The 19,508-nt window shown below is 36.9% G+C and overlaps 1 protein-coding gene across 1 annotated transcript; it reads left to right on the top strand.

The window, feature by feature from the left end:
- The first annotated feature begins 4,805 nt into the window (after positions 1 to 4,805).
- On the top strand, positions 4,806 to 15,720 carry MS3_00008303 (uncharacterized protein). The gene is made up of 10 exons (XM_051216663.1): positions 4,806 to 4,965; positions 5,003 to 5,205; positions 5,252 to 5,386; positions 5,431 to 8,461; positions 10,432 to 10,560; positions 10,595 to 10,642; positions 11,347 to 11,437; positions 12,332 to 12,556; positions 13,683 to 13,733; positions 14,334 to 15,720. Exons 5-10 carry the CDS (start codon positions 10,499 to 10,501, stop codon positions 14,526 to 14,528), a joined length of 672 nt encoding a protein of 223 aa, XP_051065255.1. The 5' UTR covers positions 4,806 to 4,965; positions 5,003 to 5,205; positions 5,252 to 5,386; positions 5,431 to 8,461; positions 10,432 to 10,498; the 3' UTR covers positions 14,529 to 15,720.
- Positions 15,721 to 19,508: the final 3,788 nt, after the last annotated feature.

Here is a 19,508-nt window from a genome sequence, read left to right on the forward strand (position 1 = left end):
GACGCAATTAAAGACATCACCTTCAACATCAGAATCTAAGCATGTCAGTGGTGCTATAGCGGACCAGTAAGTCACCTGCATCATCAAGTGAACCTTTTCAGCTTTGATAGGTTGTACAAAATGATGCAGAAAATGTCCTCAGTCATTACGGACTTAAGTAAAGCACTTAAGTGAAGCAATTACTATCTAAGTCCAATGAACGCGAACAATCACATCAATTCGATTGCGGAATACCGAGTCAGCAGTTTCCTTTGCCATCTGAAGAGGAACTGTAGATGCTGGACACTGGTTTGCAGCAGAAAGAAACCAGAGACAGATTTGTAAGTCATCAACATTAATTTAATAATTTATTCCCATTACAGATGGCAATGGTTACGAGGTTATCGGGTGATGATCCGAAAACATAAATGCGGTATGTTCTGTCGTACCTCTTGACACCTGAGGTTGCCAGTAACTTCACGTTACTTGGCACTTCTTCGAAACGAGCACTTCAAAAATACCGGTTTTACGGCTGCATACGAAGTAGCCCATATTTAGTATTCAAACTTCAGATGCGTTAAGAAATCGCCTTCTATCATCCTCTGTCAACGAAAAAGACCTTGCAAAGCTGTACGACATGGCGACACAAGGTTATTTTCACGATGTCAGAGACAAAGTGACAAAGCGTAAAGGAAGAAAAGAAGGGCAGGTATGTACTAATTTAAAGTGATAACTTCCCTACGGCTCTATAGTTACAGTCAACAGTGTTACCGGACATAACCGTAAGTTTAGCTTAAAGTATTTGGCTCTGCCAAGACATGTCATTCAGATATCGTTGTGACTTCTTTTGTTTTTTAAACTTCAGAATTCACAGGACGACCATTTTCATTCTCAATAACCGAACGAACGTGGCTAAAGGCACTAGTCCGTGCAATGTTTTTTATGTTCTACCTAATTTTTAATAAACATTATTTTGTAAAAGAACTTACTTTATTACTTACATGGGAAACTATAAAAGTGTTGTGAATGTGTGTTTGAGTGTCAGTGAACTTTTGATTAAATGCACATGCCTTATAAATCACACATCACCTGTTTCATCTTTTGCAGATCTCTTCAAATAACAATGAATTGGCAATTACAATGGATATGCAAAACGATTGATGCTCAAGCTTCTACTATAATATTGTACAATATTACGCTTTTCCTTTTCAATGAAATTATTTAAAAATATACCCGTTTTCCCGTGGCTTGCAGTTTTAGTGTGATTTGTTTATGGAATAAAGGCGAACGTAGGAGACCTTCGGGATTATGCCAATGGAGCAGAAATAGGCAGTTCTGTATTTATTTAGGTGAAAAGTAGGCAATACGGTGGATATTAAGGCAAAAAGCAAATAATTCAGCGAATAACCGGGTGAAAAGTCGGCCATTCGGCGGAAGTTTATGCGAGAAGTAGACAATCTGGCGGATATTTCGGGGAAAAGTAGGCAGTTTGGCGGATATTTAAGCAAAATGTCGGCAATTTTATCGACAAAGCGGCAAAAACCGGGAAATCCGTAATACTTTCCCCGCACAGGCGAAAAAGGCGACATTCTGGCGCGTTTTCCCCTTTATTTCTCCTTTCTCTTCAAATGTATTTACCCATTTACTTCCCCTTTGTTCGCCTTTATTTCCCTTTTTTGGTTGCTTGGGTTTTCTTTGATGAAAATACTGATTTAGACTATGAAACGTGAATACATTATAACTTTGACACTTTAAATACCATATTTCTCTATAATGCACTTACATGTAAATCTATGTTGTCATGTATCATATGTTAAATTTGTTATTTAGTAGTTGTTAGGTCTATCGAAGCGTCCAAGTCACCCGATTAAGATACACGCAAAACTGAAGTTTCCAAAACAACGATTTGTCTACAATAGTGGTTCTTTACTAAATAATACACAAATTTTAGTTACTAACCTCAACTTGTTAGGTGTCTGGGGCGTTTAAACTCGTCCTTCAAGTATGAAAATAAAAGGGCTCCTTTTAACAGTAGCATAAAGAATAATTATAACATACGTTGGTGCAAAAGACAGCTGATAGTTGTGTCTAAGTTTGATAACAGTTTATGAACAACCAAAATCCGAACCAAGAGCAAAACAATATGGAAACTGCAACATGGTGCGTTCAAACAAATGCACAAACTGTGGATAACCGTTACAGCGATTACGGTACAGTGAATATAATGATAAATACAATGATAGGTACAATAAACATTATAAGTATATGTGGAGAGTTCAGAATATTACAGTACAACTTGCGTTACAACATGAGTGTGGAAATTGTTGTGAATACAACTGCTTACTGAATGTAAATAAGTAGTATAAAACAATATACAAAAGAGTAGAAAGGGAGCGAGTAGGAACAATGTAAGACAAACTTAACAACCACTATGAAAAAAACTGGAAGCACTGAACGGCTAGGTCATCTGCGAAGTCCAAATCGTCTAATTAATTCTGAGCTGTCCGTTGTATTCCGTGTTTTCCTTCAGATGTCGAGGACCTCATAATCCAGTCGACCACCAGAAGAAAGAGGAATGGAGGGAGTAGACAGCCTTGTCTGACTCCGGTCCTTAATTGGAATGCATCTGTCAGCTGTCCTCCATGCACTACTTTGCACTGTAGTCCGTCGTATGAGTTCCGGATAATATTGACAATCTTCTCAGGAACTCCGTAGTGTCGAATGAGTTTCCATAACGTTCTCCTATCTACACTGTCAAATGCCTTTTCATAATCAATGAAGTTGATGTACAGTTCGACGATGATCCATAGTGTTGCAATTCGGTCTGTGCACGACCGATCCTTACGGAATCCAGCTTGTTGATCTCGAAGTTGGGAGTCTACTGCGTCGTTCATCCGGTTCAGGATCACTCGTTTAATGGCCTGCCTTCTTTGTACCTGACCGGTCTCTCCGGTTTACCATATTTCCCTGCTAGTTTCTTCGTTGTATCGTAAAGCTCTTTCATATTTCCTTCTCTTGCTAGTTCTTCCACGTATTTCTTCCTGTCGGCTTCAATGCTTCTTTTCACTTGCTAGTTTGCTTCTATGTACTCAACTTGTGCTTCGACCGTCTTTGCTTGTGTTTGGCTGTTGTTAATTGCTGTCTTCTTGTTCTTCCTTTCTTTGATCTTGTCCAGTGTTTCTATAGAGATCCATTCCTTATGATGATGCTTCTTGAGGCCCAGAACCTCTTGACACATTGAAGTTAATGCTTCCTTGATGCCTTTCCAGTTGTCCTCCATACTAGTTTCTTCTTCTTTCAGTAGATCTTGTAAGACTTGGAACCTGTTGTTGAGAGCTATCTTGAATTCATTGAGTTTGTCAGTATCTCGAAAGAAGGCTGTATTGAACCTCTGTAGTGCTATTTGTCCACTTGTCCAGTTCTTTTTCAGCTTCGGTTTTGAATTGGCTACAACTGGTTGTTGATCTGAAACTATATCAGCTCCTCTCCTGGTTCTCACATCTTCAGTCGCCCTACGGAATTTTTTATTGATGACATTATGATCTATCTGGTTCTCTGTAGTGTGGTCAGGTGAGATCCATGTAGCCTTGTGTATACGCTTGTGTGGAAATATTGTGCATTCTATGACCAATTTGTTGAATGCACATAGATTTGCAAATCTTTCCCCATTTTCGTTTCTCTCCCAGTCCATGTCGTCCCATAATATCTTCATATCCGGTGTTGTCTATTCCAACTTTGAGACTTAAATTTTCCATCAGAATGGTAAGGTCCTTTCTTGGGCATTTCTCTATGATTGACTGCAGCCGCTCGCAGAATTGATCTTTAATGTCGTCATTGCTAGCATTGGTGGGTGCATAACATTGGATAATATTCATTAAGATCCCCTCATTCTTTGCTTCGAATGATGCTTTGATGATTCTGGATCTGTGAGATTTCCATCCTACAAGTGCATTTCGTGCTACTTTGGACAGCATAAGAGCGACTCCCTGAGTGAGCGGAGCATTGTCCTCTTCATGACCGGAGTATAGCAGCATCTCTCCCGTACCTAGCCTATGTTGTCCAGCTTGAGTCCAATGGGTCTAGCTGATTCCCAGTACTGCCAAGTTGTATCTCCTCATTTCCGTTGATATTTGACTGGTCTTCTCCATCTCCCACATTGTTCGGACGTTCCATGTAGCTATCAAAATTTTTGCTCTGGTTGTTAGAAGAGGCATCGGCCTCGTGGCTTCCGAAAGAACTCGGCTTTCACCATGAAGCGTCATAAATCTTCTAAGCGAAAACCTACTAAATCTCGGGGCACAGTGTAAATGGTTTGAATTATTTTTTTCGGTTAGCGTTTTTTGAGCTAGTAAGTTTTCTACGGGATTAGGTCGCTAACCCCCTGCCCAACCCTCCTCCATTACCCGGGCTTGGAACAGGCAGTAACTCTAGAAGAGCTACAGGCGGAGTTTAGTAGTAGTTACTACATGTTTATAACAAGATAGAGAAGAAGCCATGGAGCACTAAATGATTGTCGAAATGGTTTCCCTCTTTTCATCAGTTAGTTTCCAAACCGATTTCACTCCAAAACCTGTTTTTTCTGTACTATAATAGTACTTACTAGTAGTCAGAAGTGTTATTTAAAGGTGAAACAGTCAACTACAGGTAAAATCTGATTAGGGTAATAAATGATAACAATACTGAATTGATAGTAGCCATGTTAGACATTCATTTAGAATAATATATGTGGCTTAAGCCACATATTAGTCAGCAGACGTCGGCCTTAGTAACTCACTACACGTCCAGTTGTTGTTTATTTTAATGACTGTCAAACGAAAGCGTTTAATATTTAGGCAGACGTCAAACTTGGTGTGACAGCATTTTAGATGTTTCATCTAGAAGTAAGATTTGTAAATGTGTATTGACAGTTTTTGATCATTGAATATCACGATCAATATTCTCTCAATGTTAAAACACTGGTGAATTGTCATTATATCGTCTCAAATGGTAGCTGATAAATCTCCTAAATGAACACTAAATTCAGTTTCCTAAGCTCTTCTAGTAACATCCAGGTTATATCTACACAGAAACTTGAACACGAGAGAAAAGACGCGAAATATGGATGGACGAAACACTGCATCAAGATTCGTTTATGTACAGAAAGTCTAGGATATTTATAGCATTTTAGATGACCTTGTACTTCCTGATAATTCTGGCATGCTAGTAAACATACTAGAAGAAGGATAGGTAATGATCTAATCAGAAAGGTGATATGTGACTTTTCACTCCCTAGATATTTCTGGCATCAGTTCTGTTGAATGCTGCTGATTGGATAAGATGCTTCTCAGTACTTTTAGAGCCTTTTTGTGGGTTTTGCTGGAAGAATTCTCTAGAATTCCGCAACAATACAGTTAATTTCTAAGAAACAGTAAGTTTATTTTCACTCCGATTCCAATTCATAACTACGTTTAGCAATTACACTAGAAAATTCTCTAAACGTTTGATGAAACATTAAAGTGTAGGATCCAAACTAATGTTTGGACTGAAGGATAGCTGTTTACGTGGGTTAGATAGGTGCCCTTGCTCGTTTGAAACCAAAACAAAGTAACCGGGCTGCAATCTGTCAAGGCATAGGCGGAGATGACGAAAAGACATCGTTCCTCACGCCGATTTCTTCTCACTTTGATGGAACTTTCCAATCCAACAGTACATAACCGACTGTTAATGGGGATCCAGTCGCTTAGTGCTGCCTCAGCTCTAGCGCTTAGTGCGACACCAACGCCAGAAAGATCAGACGAAGATGCACAGGGTCCCCGGATAAACTCACATAAAACAAGCTTTTGAAGCGACAGATGGAGAGCGAATTTGTAGTACTTCACCAGAGTCTTGTATACAGGTCTCAACTAGACAACAAACGTCGATGTTAAGACTTTTACAAAGACATAGCCAGCCCTATCTCTTGTCTGACCTGCATAAGTTTGCGAACGTTGAGGGCAGCCAGTTTGAATTGTGCGCGTGGCTTCAGAAAAACCGCTTCAGTACTCGTATTTTGTGGTAGCATACAATTTTCAACCAGTCAGTGACTCAAAAACATTTAGGTAGAGCCGAATTTCCACCATAGGCGAGCTGCTGTTTGAGTCGAAAAATAAGGATGCACAAAGTGGGAGTAAAAGAGAGTGAATAAATGACGTAGTAAATAATAATAATGACGTGGATCGTTTGAGTGTTAATTGAAGCAAGAAAAGTAGTTTCCATAAATATTGACAGTTCATCATATTTGTGTGTGGGCTGTGATACTGCCCGGGTGCCAGTATAGGAGCAGGTGGTCTTCTTAGAGAGCCACACCCAGAGCCTTTGACCTAAAGGTCTGACCGACAAGGCTGTGGAGCATCGTGAGGAGATGCAGTCCCTTGGTAGCTGGTGACCAACGATTCATACGTCATATGGAAAATACACATTCGTACATGATCTAGCCAAAAGTGGTTGTGTATGTGGGAGGCTGTAATTAACTGACTGGGCATAACTCAAGAACGGTATATCGTACAATAATAATGATCTATGAGTGAAAATATGGCTTATAATAGGATCAACATAAATGTGACTTGATTCAATACATTCATTCCATCTGTGCTACATATCACATTTCTAAGATGCTTTGTATACTGGTGATCCAGTTATTTCTTTGTAAAGTCATCAGTTGGACTGGTTCTTTGGAGAAATCTCTATCGACAGAATCACCTATCATTCCCAATGTTTTGTTCTCGGACATTTTTCAGTGTACTTAGTTAAATGATCCATTAAAAGGTTTAGTATTGTCTATTTTAGTGGATAAAATACAGCATCGCTGTCATGCTGGTTGTCTGAAAGAAACACCTTACTGATGTCACACCGCTGTAAAGTCAACAGTACGACTTCGCCTTCGGACCTTGGGTTTGTTGCTTTTAGTCTTACCGCTCTTCAACCGACCTGTCTGACATGGTAGGACCTTGAGGAACGATTGTTCTAGCCAGTATAGCTCGATTGGTTCATCACGATAGGCAAGCCCGACCACCACGTCAAGGTAGCAACAACAGTCGGGCTGTTCGGCTAAACGGCTCCGGAAGGACCGGAACACACGTCGTTGCCTTTTTGTCGTTTCTGCCTACGCTCCCACCGACTGCAGCTCAGATGAAGTGAAAGATGGTTGAGCCACGTGTTACGTATGCCCGAACACCGATTACCGCGACGTGCAATGCTAACCGGTATTCGGGATGGTTGGAAGAAAGTTAGGGGTGGCCAAACCAAAACGTGGCATCAGTGCTTGAAGTCACTAACGTCTAGTCTGAGCCATGTTGGGAGATGCAGACTACTTGGTTGGGGTCCGTGTGACCATCGTAACCAATGGTTGGAGACTCTTGGTGACATGGCTCAGAATTGATCACAGTGGCGTCGGTGTATACACTCTCTGTCTTCCCTTAAATTAAGAGATTAAAATCACTTCATATCCTTCTTTCTACGAACCAATTCTTTCTTCCTATAATATATCCTTATTGCCATCTTTCTTTTATATATTACCACCTCTGAATTAACTACTTTCATGAATCCGATGTTCATCTTGTTGTGTTAATGAGGTATGGCAACTTGGACTGATGCATATATGTGCCTGGTCCTACTTTGTAGCTGAATGACTGACTGACATATATATATTCATAGCGTTCAAGATGTGTCGATTTTGACCATAGAAACTAATATTATCAAGGAATAGAAATATATAGTGCCTTATCTGACATCCAGGCTCTGTGGAGACTATATTCAGTTATTGAGCTTATCGGACCAATAAGATCATTCATTATTTTCATTTCAAAGTGCTATCACGTACTCATTTTCAATAAACCAACAGTTAAATAAGTTTGTTCTATTTCTGTTATAATTTGTCCTTTGAATGCTTATTATCTTGGCTTTTTAATGCTAACTTTTGTATCTGTTCTTCGCTAATTGTTATGTCGGAAATACGCTAATCACTTATATTCGGAACGAGGGACCTCTGCAATTATGACGACGCGAATGTAGGAACACAAGGACTGGTATAAATGATGATTACGTAACATTTAAACACTATGACAACGTCGAAAATGATTCTACTAGGAAGTACACTCATTTATATACTCATTGTACACACATTTTTATTAATAATTAAGATGAAATCACATGTATGAAAAACACTTTGAGTTATAACAAATCACATACTGAGCATAGTTCATATCGTATATTATACAGAATAAAATATCATACGAGAGAAAAGAAAACGGACATAATCTGGAACAAAAATTCATCATGAGTAAATCTAATCAAAAATTGACTTTTCTTTCTATCATATCGATTTGTAACCAAATCACTTATTTTATTGTTTTGTACAATGTTCGCTTAACCAAAGTTCAATGAAGCAATTAATGAATTTCGTTATAAATTTGTGTAATTTTATTGTATGGATCATTAGTAATACTGAACATTCGAATAATTCCATGTAAGTTTATCAATTTTTCTATCAAAGTGTATGAATTAAGCATGAATTTAGATTTGTTGATATGTTGTATTATCAGTAGCATTGACCTCATGCCAGATGGTCCACGTATCGACTTAGAATACTCAGACGATATAGTTCTGTTTGTTGAAGACGTTGATAAAATACAGAGTATTTTGGTAGCAGTGAGTAACAACGCCAGGAAGTTTTGGATGCGCTTCTCCCCCTCCAAATGCAAGTTGTTGCTTCAGGACTCGCCTGAACTAAGGATAAAGAGTGAAGTAGTCGAATGCGTTGACACCTCCACTTATCTTGGAAATCTGATCAGCCCTAATGTGTTGGTGTCTGACGAAATCTCAGCACGTATTCGAAAAGCTCGTTTGGCTTTTGTCAACTTACGTCACCTATGGCGAAGGAGAGATATTCGTCTATCAATAAAAGGACGAGTATACTGTGCAGCAGTCCGTTCCGTTCTACTTTATGGCTGCGAAATGTAGTCATTAAGAGTAAACGATACTCGTAAGCTACTAGTAATTAATCACATATGCCTTAGAAATATTGTTCACATCTGTTGGTATCATCGGATAAGTAATAGTTATGTTAGACGCAGGATATTAGGGAATGATGTTAAATCAGTTGATGAGGTTGTGAATCTTCATCGACTGAGATGGTTGGGCCACGTGTTACGTATTCCTGAACACTGATTACCACGACGCGCAACACTGACTAGTGTAGGGGATGGCTGGAAGAAGGTTGGGGACAGCCAAACCATAACATGGTATCAGCGCAAAATATAACTTTCAGCACAAATGATTCCAACGAGTTTCTTTTACAAACACGAGGGAGGTTCTCATAGATTCTCATGTATAGGTGCCTTGTTCTACTGTACGATGTACAAGATGAAATATTTGGTACAACATCACATGTCAGCAGTTTGCAAGATATTCAATGTCTATCCACAACCATGTTTGTAATAATCTTAAATGATCCATCACACACCCTACTCACTGCCTTCAGCAGTCTCCACAATATGGCAAAATCTTTCCTAAAAATCATCGGAGAGAATAATCGAGAACAGTAACGAATAATAGGTAATACGCAAAAATCAAGAAGTCGTCAACATAAATGTCAAGCCGTGCGAAGAGCATGTAGCCTCTCTATATAAAAGTTGAATACAAAGCTTTCCTTGATAACAATACCGTATGAGAAAACGAAGAGAGATAATGGTAAAGCATTACACCACAATAAATTACCTTTGACATTGTTTTCATTACGGAATCTCTAATAGTACAAACGTCATGGTATTACAATAAGGTGTTTGAGTGCAGTTCGTGTTTCAGGCTAAAGTTATCAACTTGACATTTGGAAGGATTACGTATGAAACCATTAACAACAGACCATCATTAATTGAAATGCAAGAACTCGTTCATTTCAAGACGATATGAAAAGGTAGAAATCCACATTCGTAATATACACATCTGGATCATCAATCTACTTAACAAAGTGTTTTCCATGGAAGATGAGAGGGCGATCATGCTTCGATTGTATGACATTCACATTTTACCCATAAATTATCATAGTAAAAGAGATAACTTAACGTAAGCAACAAAAACATACTTCTATTGAGAATTATTTATTTGGATGAATGCTATAGTCATTGTTAATCATCTTTTTCTCTGGATTGAATGCGATAGCGTTAATGACTACAAGTCACCCCACCTTATGCAGTAAACAGATAACATGAATCTGATTAGATCAATTTTCATCGACTTTCAGTCTTTGTTATTAATCTCGTGAAGGTGATACAGCAAACTAGTCAGATGGAATTCAAATTCTGTCCGTGAATACAAACTTTTTGAAATACAATGAATGAGGATATAAATAGGCATGTGAATGAACATTTAAGATTTTACGCAATCCATGAAATTGATTATCTCCATTACTGTATCATTGTAAATTCTTACTTATTTCAGTTGAAATTGGAATTAGTGATTGTGGAAGGTGAATTGTTCACAAATCTTCATTGAAGTTACTTAAAAGATGTCAACATTCGCATTTGATGATGTGTTGGCGGTAACCAATCAAAATAAATCTCATTGCATGTAAGACATTTATCATTCCATTTGACAGATTCAGCTTCCATAGGCTTGCACATCCAATTGTTCTCAGTGGTCTCATTTTAACGTAAGTAATACATGTTTTAAATACACGTATTATCCGAAAATCCTAACGACAATTTTCCATGTATTACTATTACGTATTATTCAATGAACTGATTAATACACTTTGATGAGAAATTTGATCCATGTTTAACAAGAATATTATGATTGAGGAAGGGGAATAAAGTTTATTTCTTTCCCGGTGGAAAGCATTGTCATTTTGTGTTACATCACATCACAATAAATGATTTCGGAGCCCATGTACATCACTGATTTGGAGTCATGGTTTGCCAACTTGCCTAAATGCATTCCGCATATCCACTAACCCGGTCAAAGCGCCGGACATTCGCATTTTATCCACTCAATTTCGTAAACAACACCCCCTCACCACAAGAAGACAGTGATTAAATCTTCCATGGTAGTTGGTGTATATGCGTGTCCATGTGAGAGTATTTCGTGAGGGAGAGCTAACTCTCTCCACCATTGGCCGTACCAGGGCATTTGGGTGATGACATGAAATATTCAAGAGATCATTCCTTAAGTATTCCACTTATCGGTTATTTTGACAAGTTTTACAAACTCTGGAAAATGTTGAACTGAGTAGTAGGTGACGAACTTGTTCAACCATTTTATGCATACATATTATGTAGAACATTCGATGCATATTACTATGCTCTGTTGTATCTGTGAGCTTCGTATGTTGTACACATATTTTCTTTTATATTTCAGATTTATAGGTTTACTTATTGGATCATTAATCATATTGATTAAGAAACTACATTCCACATCCATAATAAACATTTGCTTTATGGCTATAACGGTCAGTTGAATATGGTTTAAATATTACATTCATGATAGTTTCATCCAATCATCGATTGAATTTAGTTGAATGTTGTTTGTTGAATAAAACATCAATGTTGTCATGTTCGTTTGATAACGGTGATCAGGATCAAATGATCTTTTAAGGTTGACTTGAATAGATGAGTTTGATCGTTGTAATTTATTTAAGGATGACATCATGTGTAGAGACCGAGTTTCTATAGTTTCACTGATTTCATAACAATGTTGACGTATATTGATGATCCGGTCGAATCATGAGCTATTACTTGACTGATAACTGGCGAAAATAATATAACATTAAAAGGTATCTGTCTGTTCATGTTATGGACAATTGAGAAATAAGTAGATATGGTTACACATAATATCGGTACATTCCACTCTTATCTACGTTTGTTGTTATAACCATTTGCATGATGTGAAGTGAGTCGTAAACACCGAACAACTAAACAAATTGAATTTGTGTCATTTCCATTTGTATAATCATCCACACACACTTTGTCTGTCACTAAACTTGTGTTCTATGATACACAAGTCATCATTAGATGCTTCCACTGGCAGACATTACTAACTCACGTGGTTGTTGGTTTACCCAAATTGGTATAATTCACACCGTTTAGGTGAAAAAGAAACCTCATATAAAATGGTCATATATAATGGATGAGCGAATTAGCATTGAAGATATTTCAAGTTTATCATTATGATAGACATGGAGAGAGATTCCTTGTTATGTGCTTGCATCTATAACTATTCATTGTTAAGCATTTCAATCAAATGCAGGACAGTGAAGATTATTCTTTCATTAATTGTCCAATAGTTGACCGATTCAATCTCCAAACTATTGGTAAATTGATGATACTACTTTTTCCCTATTCAGTTGATAATTATGATTATTGGTGTTGGATTACTAAATTCACCTACAAAATGGTATGAAATAATTATTTCTGTAACTGTGGATACCACGTTGGCCACCTTAGCGATTTTATTGGGTGTAAAGCTACAAGGTCCAGAAAGAAAATTGAAGATAGTCTTGTTCTCGATATGGTGTGTGTTTGGGGGCATTGGAATCATTTTATTGATTATAGGGGCGGCACTTTGCAACGTAAGTTTGTCTAATCATAGATTTGCACAAACTAGTAGTAATTAGTGATGATTATTGATTTGTTAATGGTTTACTTGAATAGCTACAGGTTTCCTTTAAAAAAATACGCTGATCATGAGATTGCCATCTTATAAGTGCTTTTTGTACTCGTTTGTATAGCATCTGTGCAACTCCTTGTGTATGTCGAGCATTTTCTTCTTCATGACCAGAGTATAATAGAAGCTCCCCTGAAGCTAATTGTTGTTTTTCAACCTGCGTCCAAATGTGTTTCAATGATTTCAAGCACCTCCAGGTTGTATGTCGATGACTCTTCCGGTCTCCAACATTGTACGAGCATTCCATGTACCTAAGTTAATAGTTGCTTTGATTGTCACAAAGGAACATCAGCCTTGTGACTTCCGGGTAAACTCGGCTTTCACCATGAGGCGTCATAACTGTTCTAAATGAAGACCTACTAACTTCTAGAGCAGAGTTTAAATGATTTAAATTATTTTTTTCTGGTTAGCGTTTTTTAGCGAGTTAGTTTTCTACGGGATTGGATCGCTAACCCATACTTAACCCTCCTTCTTTATATGGGTTTTGGACTGTCAGTAGCCGCATGAGGGCTCCAGGCAGATTGTTCTCATCAAGTATAAATTGCAAAACGAAACCAGTTTCCTTTACACATGAATTAAAACTGGTAAACGTCTGCAATCTGATGTGGAGTTTACACTGTATGTTGTTAATACAAAGCATCACGAAATAATGTTATCATTTGAGGAATTGATTCTCAGTGTTCAATATTTTGATTGTGTATCAATGGCAATTACAGCAAAATCAGAACAATACATCTTCAGTCAATGATTTCATATTCTTAGAATCACTAACTTGAGTGTTTCCTGATACAGTCGTTGAAGAAACTAATTCGTTGTTTAGACAACTGTCAAGCATGAGATAGGATGGGTAAATGATGTCGAAATTCAGCATAACAGACTGACTGAACTCTTACATGAAGTCAGTCAGTCAGTCAGCTACATGTTAGTTTAAAATCGGTAGAGTTAATTAGTAGAGTAACACTGTTTCTCAACTGATTATCATATAGATACATGATGAATTGAAGTGAATTGTTTTCTTTCCTTTATTCCAGTATATTGTACTAGGTGTAGCCTGGATTTATTGGTGCTGTGCAATGTTGATTGTAAGTTCTGAATAAATAATAAAATGTAAATACAAAAAACAACCGTCCATTGATTATTATGCATTCAAAGATGTGGTTTTGTAGAGGTTAGAACTTTGAAGCATTAGTGTTTTCTATCCAGAGCATCCAACAATAATTCATCATGAAGCACTTTGAAGGATCGCTGAAAGCAAGATATTGAGTGGTGAACTATTTGTCAATTAACACATTCCTTTAATTGAATGGCTCATTAATTGACAGATCAAAATACAAGGCACTTACTGTTTATTTGTTATGTATGAATGTTTAGAAATTACCAAGTTGTTAACCCTATATCTGTAAATGCCTATTATTTCACCGATACATTTGTTGATATGAATACATCAATAATCAAATAATCAATTGAAGCTAGACCACCATGGAAAACGTGAGAGCACTGGAAGGCCGTTCTGTCCTATTTTGGGACTCCTCAGTGGCAGTGCGCACCCACGATTCCACCTCGCGAGATTCGAACACAAAACCTATCGACCTCGCGTGCGAACTATTATAATACTACTATAATATCCACAAAAATCCCTTCTGATACTAATGAATTAATCATCTATGTTTTGATTATTACAGGTGATTGTAGACACAGCATATTATTTGGATAGATCCAGTGAAGAAGAACAGTCGCATGTTATGTACATTCTTTTCTTATGGTCTTATGAATATATCGCAGTAATTATCAGTTCACAGTTTTGTTTAAATTCATTCATCGATTGTCATCCGTGCAATAAGACAATGAATAACACAATGATTGGACATTATGAATAGATGCTATTCCATTGAATGTTTTTATATGTTTGACGATTATTGTAAACCACTTTGTTATTTATAATAGACGTTCTGTTAAATAGACGTTCGCCTCTTGGATTAAGTTCCTGAATTGAAAATATCCGTTTAAAAGGCAAACAGACATTGAAGCACATTTCGATTGTACTTGAAATTACAACAAACCAAATTGACTGAAATGATTTGTTCAACGATTGTATTCCACAAAGACACACGTATCGTGACATTGAGAAATCACGTATTTTCAGTGATTGGTTTTGTAAGTCTGACATGGCTCAAGCTGTATCAGTCAGTGATTCAGTCAGTTACAACATAGGACCAGGCATGTATATGGATCGATCGAAGTTGCCATACCTCATTAACACAACAAGATGAACACCGAATTCATAGAAGTGGTTAATTCAATGGTGGTATTATATAAAAGAAAGATTGTATGTAAGGACATAGTACAAGAAGAAAGATATAAAGCAATTTTAATCTTACAGTTGAAGGGAAGACAGAGAGTGTATACACCTACACCACGTGGATTCAAACCAAGTGCTGAATGGTTTCGATTGGTCCTCTAGACAACATCAACCGCCTTGATTACAACTAGAAGTAGGCAAGGAAGATTTCTTGTCTTAATAGTAGCATACAGTGTCTTTCGAACTGGACATTCACTGTTTGGATACAAGTACATCTAGCTGATGAGTTCCAAATAGAATGAAACCAACTTCCTGGATTCCACTGCTAAACACACCATATCTATTCTATAAAAACTTGTGACAATGAATATACCCAGATAATTTGAATAGGATTTGCATATACGAACTAAATCTGATCAAAGTCCAGTCCAAATAAAAACTAAGAGGTGATCCATTCAATTAAAAATTGAATTAAAATCGATGGGAGCTTAAATATATAGTCCGTATATTGAATGCCAATAAAGCTTTCGCGGTGTGTGCATCACCGATAACCATATAAAGCTGAGAAAATGATCTTTGGAATTTTCCTACAACGTGTATGTTTACAAAAGTGTTTTGTTCATTTCCTTTCCCTACCATATCCTTCACGAACTATCAGTAACAAAAATGACCATTTTTTCAGCCCATTACTTTGAATAGTTATCAATATTATCTCCATGGTTACGTTCATCGTTTTATTTTATCCTCATTTTACACATTATTCACATGACCTCGTCGCTTTGTCTTTAGGAACGCAATCCAGGACATAAGTTTTATTGTATTTGGAACTTGTCAGCCAGTTACGTATACACCCCGATGTTGGTGTTCACACTAAGACTTAAAACCATTCCCTACCGTTTTAAACATTTATGGTTTATACGCTTCGATAGTTAAACCATATAGCCATCAGGGTTTTTAAAGTATTGGTGGTGGTTTATCAGTTCTCACTGTCTATTTGACCGCAATTAATTGGTCTCTTGTGCCATTTGTTCGTCCTGAGCGTACTCCTTCGACATAACTGTTTAAAAATTCAGGTACTAATATATTTGGATTATGTAACGTATTAGTGGTTTGTTCATTTCGTTATTCCTCTATCTCTTAAACACACAGACACATACACAAAAATATGTATTTGTTTATATTTCAGTTGATCAATAATGAGACTATTTAAAACCCTAGATAAAATCCACAAGTAATCAAGTGTATCAGAAGGGTTTTACTGAATACCTTAGTAATTCCAATGGTTAGGATCATGAGTCAATTGAAGCTGGAACAGCTTTAAAAAATTAGAGGCACTGGACAGCCGTTCGGTCCTACTGTGGGACTCGTTAGTTGTCTAGTGGTTAGGCGCTCGCGCGTAAGACTGGTAGGTCATGTGTTTGAATTCATAGAGGCGAGATCGTGGATGCACACTGCCACTGAGTAGTCCCACAATAGGACGCAAAGGCCTTCAAGTGATTCTAGGTTTTTTATGGTGGTCTTTTTGTAAATGACTCATGATCTCAACCATTGAAACCATTACAATGTAGTCAAACTACATGACAAGTTTTAGTAGTATAACTCGGTTTATGAAAATTAGTTAGGGAAATACCATGAAAGCTTGTGATATGTAAAAGTTACATATTAGACTTACAATATAATGCTTTCTTTCATTGACATGACAATAGGTTATCCCATTAGTTATTATTTAAATACACAATAATGACACCATACGGCTAATTATTCGAAGGAATTCTCGATGTTTACTTTGAATTTGTAGGTAATGTGGGAGATTATTTTAGACTTTACTATACTATTTCAATTGATCAATAATGAGACTATTTAAGACCCTAGATAAAATCCAAAAGTAATCAAGTGTATCAGAAGGTTTTTTCTGAATACTTTAGTAATTCCAATGGTTAGGATCATGAAACAATTGAAGCTAGACCACCATGAAAAAACTGGAAGCACTGGACGTCCGTTTCATCCTATTGTAGGACTCCTCTATGGTCTAGTGGTTTAGCGCTCACGCGTAAGACTAATAGGTCCTGAGTTCGAAATTAGCGGTGCAGGATCACGAGTGCGGACTGCCACTGAGGAGTCCCACAAAAGGACGAAACGGCCATCCTGTGCCTTCAGGTTTTCCATGGTCGTCTAGTTTCAATTGACTCATGATCTCAACCATTGAAACTAATTCAATGTAGTCAAACTACTTGAGATGTTTAAGTAGTATAACTCGGTATATGAAAATCAGTGATGTTGATACATAACTCATTGGACTTAAACAGTAATGCCTTGTTTTAACATGACAATAGGTTATCCCATTAGTTATTATTTTAATTCACAATAATGACACCATACGGCCAATTATTCGAAGGAATTTTCCATGTTTACTTTGAATTTGTAGTTTGTGGTGATCTGTATTCGATATAATCGTTAAACTTCGTATACAGCTCGTCTTGATAACCGTTCTATATAACGTCCCAACGGTATATTAATCAGAAGGCAAATACGAAGTGTTGATTACGTTTATTACGAGACCACACACATATGTCCAAATGTACAGATGCGTTAAACAAGCATAGAAGAGTTGTGCCGAAAGGCGAGCAAGCGAGCGAGAGCCAGAGCAAGACGAGTGTGCGTGTGTGTTGAATATGAACAACATGGACATATATATACCATGTGAAATGAATGAGTAATCGAATCAAATAAGCAGTTAGTAGTAAGACTAGCAGAGTGAATAAATGCGTAGGCCGTAATCAATATTCAAGCATACGTATTTCATACAAGCACTAAATAATAAGGGTACAATAAGTTGTTATAGTGCGGATGACTTTGCCCGCTAAATGAGTTAGCAAAAGGGCTTAACTGCGTTAGATGAGACTAAACTCATTTGCACGTGAGTCGCTATAAGGTAATGAAGGAGATTATTCTAGATTTTACTATACTATTACTTCTCCCATTACTCCCATTAGCTAATGTTTTCGCCCTCCAGATTTAGAAGGAACACAACAATCATTATACCTCTTTATTATCAAGAATGCTGTGCTATTACCTAGACGTAGATCTCAAGGAACAAATAGTTCGTTGCTTCTGGTCAACAAAGTTTAAAGCTTGAAAGAGTAACTGTTTTACCACACATCTTGTTACTTTCACGATAATATACATTTCACATGAGTAATGTAGTGAACGAAAATACACAAGTGGAAACAATCGAATGTATTCGAACGCAAAATTACAGATTTATATGATAAACTGTGAATACCATAGGTTCAATAGTTTACTTGCAAAATGTCCATCAATTGTCCTAAAATTTGCTGTTCCTCCATTTTCATACCAATCATCCTTTGTTCTCGTTCCCTCCTATTCGATCTTCTCAACCTTCTGCTGTCAGGCATTCTACTTTCGATTGATGATACATACTACTTATATCTGTGGATATCAGTAGCACACACTGCAATAATACCAATATTTTCGTCAACAGCATTTGCGAATAAGGATTTTGAATTCTGAATTCTTTTCATCGGAGTTATGTTTGTTTAAATATAGTTAAAAACCATTTTGACTTTCTTTTATGTAAATAAACTATTCATCTCTACTATAGAACATGGTTTCTTTATAATTCACCTTGTATTATTGCTTGTATCTTCCCATTGTTGTTAAGTTTTTTTGTCGGTATATGTGAATCCTGTGTGGATTACTTCGATATTGCCTTAAGTTTAAATCTTTATAAGCAAAGATTGATAGCGGCTACCAGTGAAATCCAGGATGCACGTTTCGTCCTATTTAAGACTTGTCAACTGGATGTACTTGCATCCCAGGGTTAATGTTCACTCCGGGACTCGAACTCAGCACCGTTCGCTTCAAACGTCATCACGTTGTTCACTTAGCTACTAAATCTTGAATGTACATGTAGCAACAAAAGACTGATTATTTACAGTTCTTAAGAACAATCGGAAGATACAAGTAAATAATACCAAATGAATTTCAAAAACAGGTGGCTATCAGGATAGAGTAGCTTGGGTGGGTAACATGATTGCGTTTATAGTGAATAGTACAGAGCTCAAGTCTCAAAGTGAACATCCACACTAAGATTCAGATATATTCAACGGACATGCCTTAAATAAGACGAAACTCACATCAAACTGAATTCCACTATTAGTTACCACTCATCTTTGTTTATCGTCTCTTTTTATGCCTTGACAAACTCTATTTCATATACTAACATAAATATAATGAATACACAATCTGTTGATTTAACTAATTATCCGTATAATTTACCAAAATTTGCATATATTTATCATTGTTTCTTGCTGGGTTTCCTTTTTCGTTGCTTAAGGTGTTTTCTTCTTTCTTTAAATCAACTAACTTTACTAATAGGCAGGAAAACAAATTGTTCTCTTCTTTCCTTCTTTGTTGTTGTTGTTGTTGTTTTCGTTGTTGTTTTTGTGTGTTGAACGAGTAAACTAAGCATAAATAAGCAGTTGAATAACATTAAAATTAAGAAAATAGATTAGAATATAATAGAAAAACAAACGAT

This window comes from Schistosoma haematobium, chromosome 6 (genome assembly GCF_000699445.3).
Source record: "Schistosoma haematobium chromosome 6, whole genome shotgun sequence".
NCBI lineage: Eukaryota > Metazoa > Platyhelminthes > Trematoda > Strigeidida > Schistosomatidae > Schistosoma > Schistosoma haematobium.

What these genes read in the sequence shown, in the direction of transcription:
- MS3_00008303 (XM_051216663.1), top strand. Translation starts at nt 10,499, where the DNA reads ATGTCAACATTCGCATTTGATGATGTGTTGGCGGTAACCAATCAAAAT. An exon ending in TAGGGGCGGCACTTTGCAAC is followed by an intron (nt 12,557 to 13,682) that starts GTAAGTTTGTCT and finishes CCTTTATTCCAG; the next exon opens with TATATTGTACTAGGTGTAGC. An exon ending in GGTGCTGTGCAATGTTGATT is followed by an intron (nt 13,734 to 14,333) that starts GTAAGTTCTGAA and finishes TGATTATTACAG; the next exon opens with GTGATTGTAGACACAGCATA.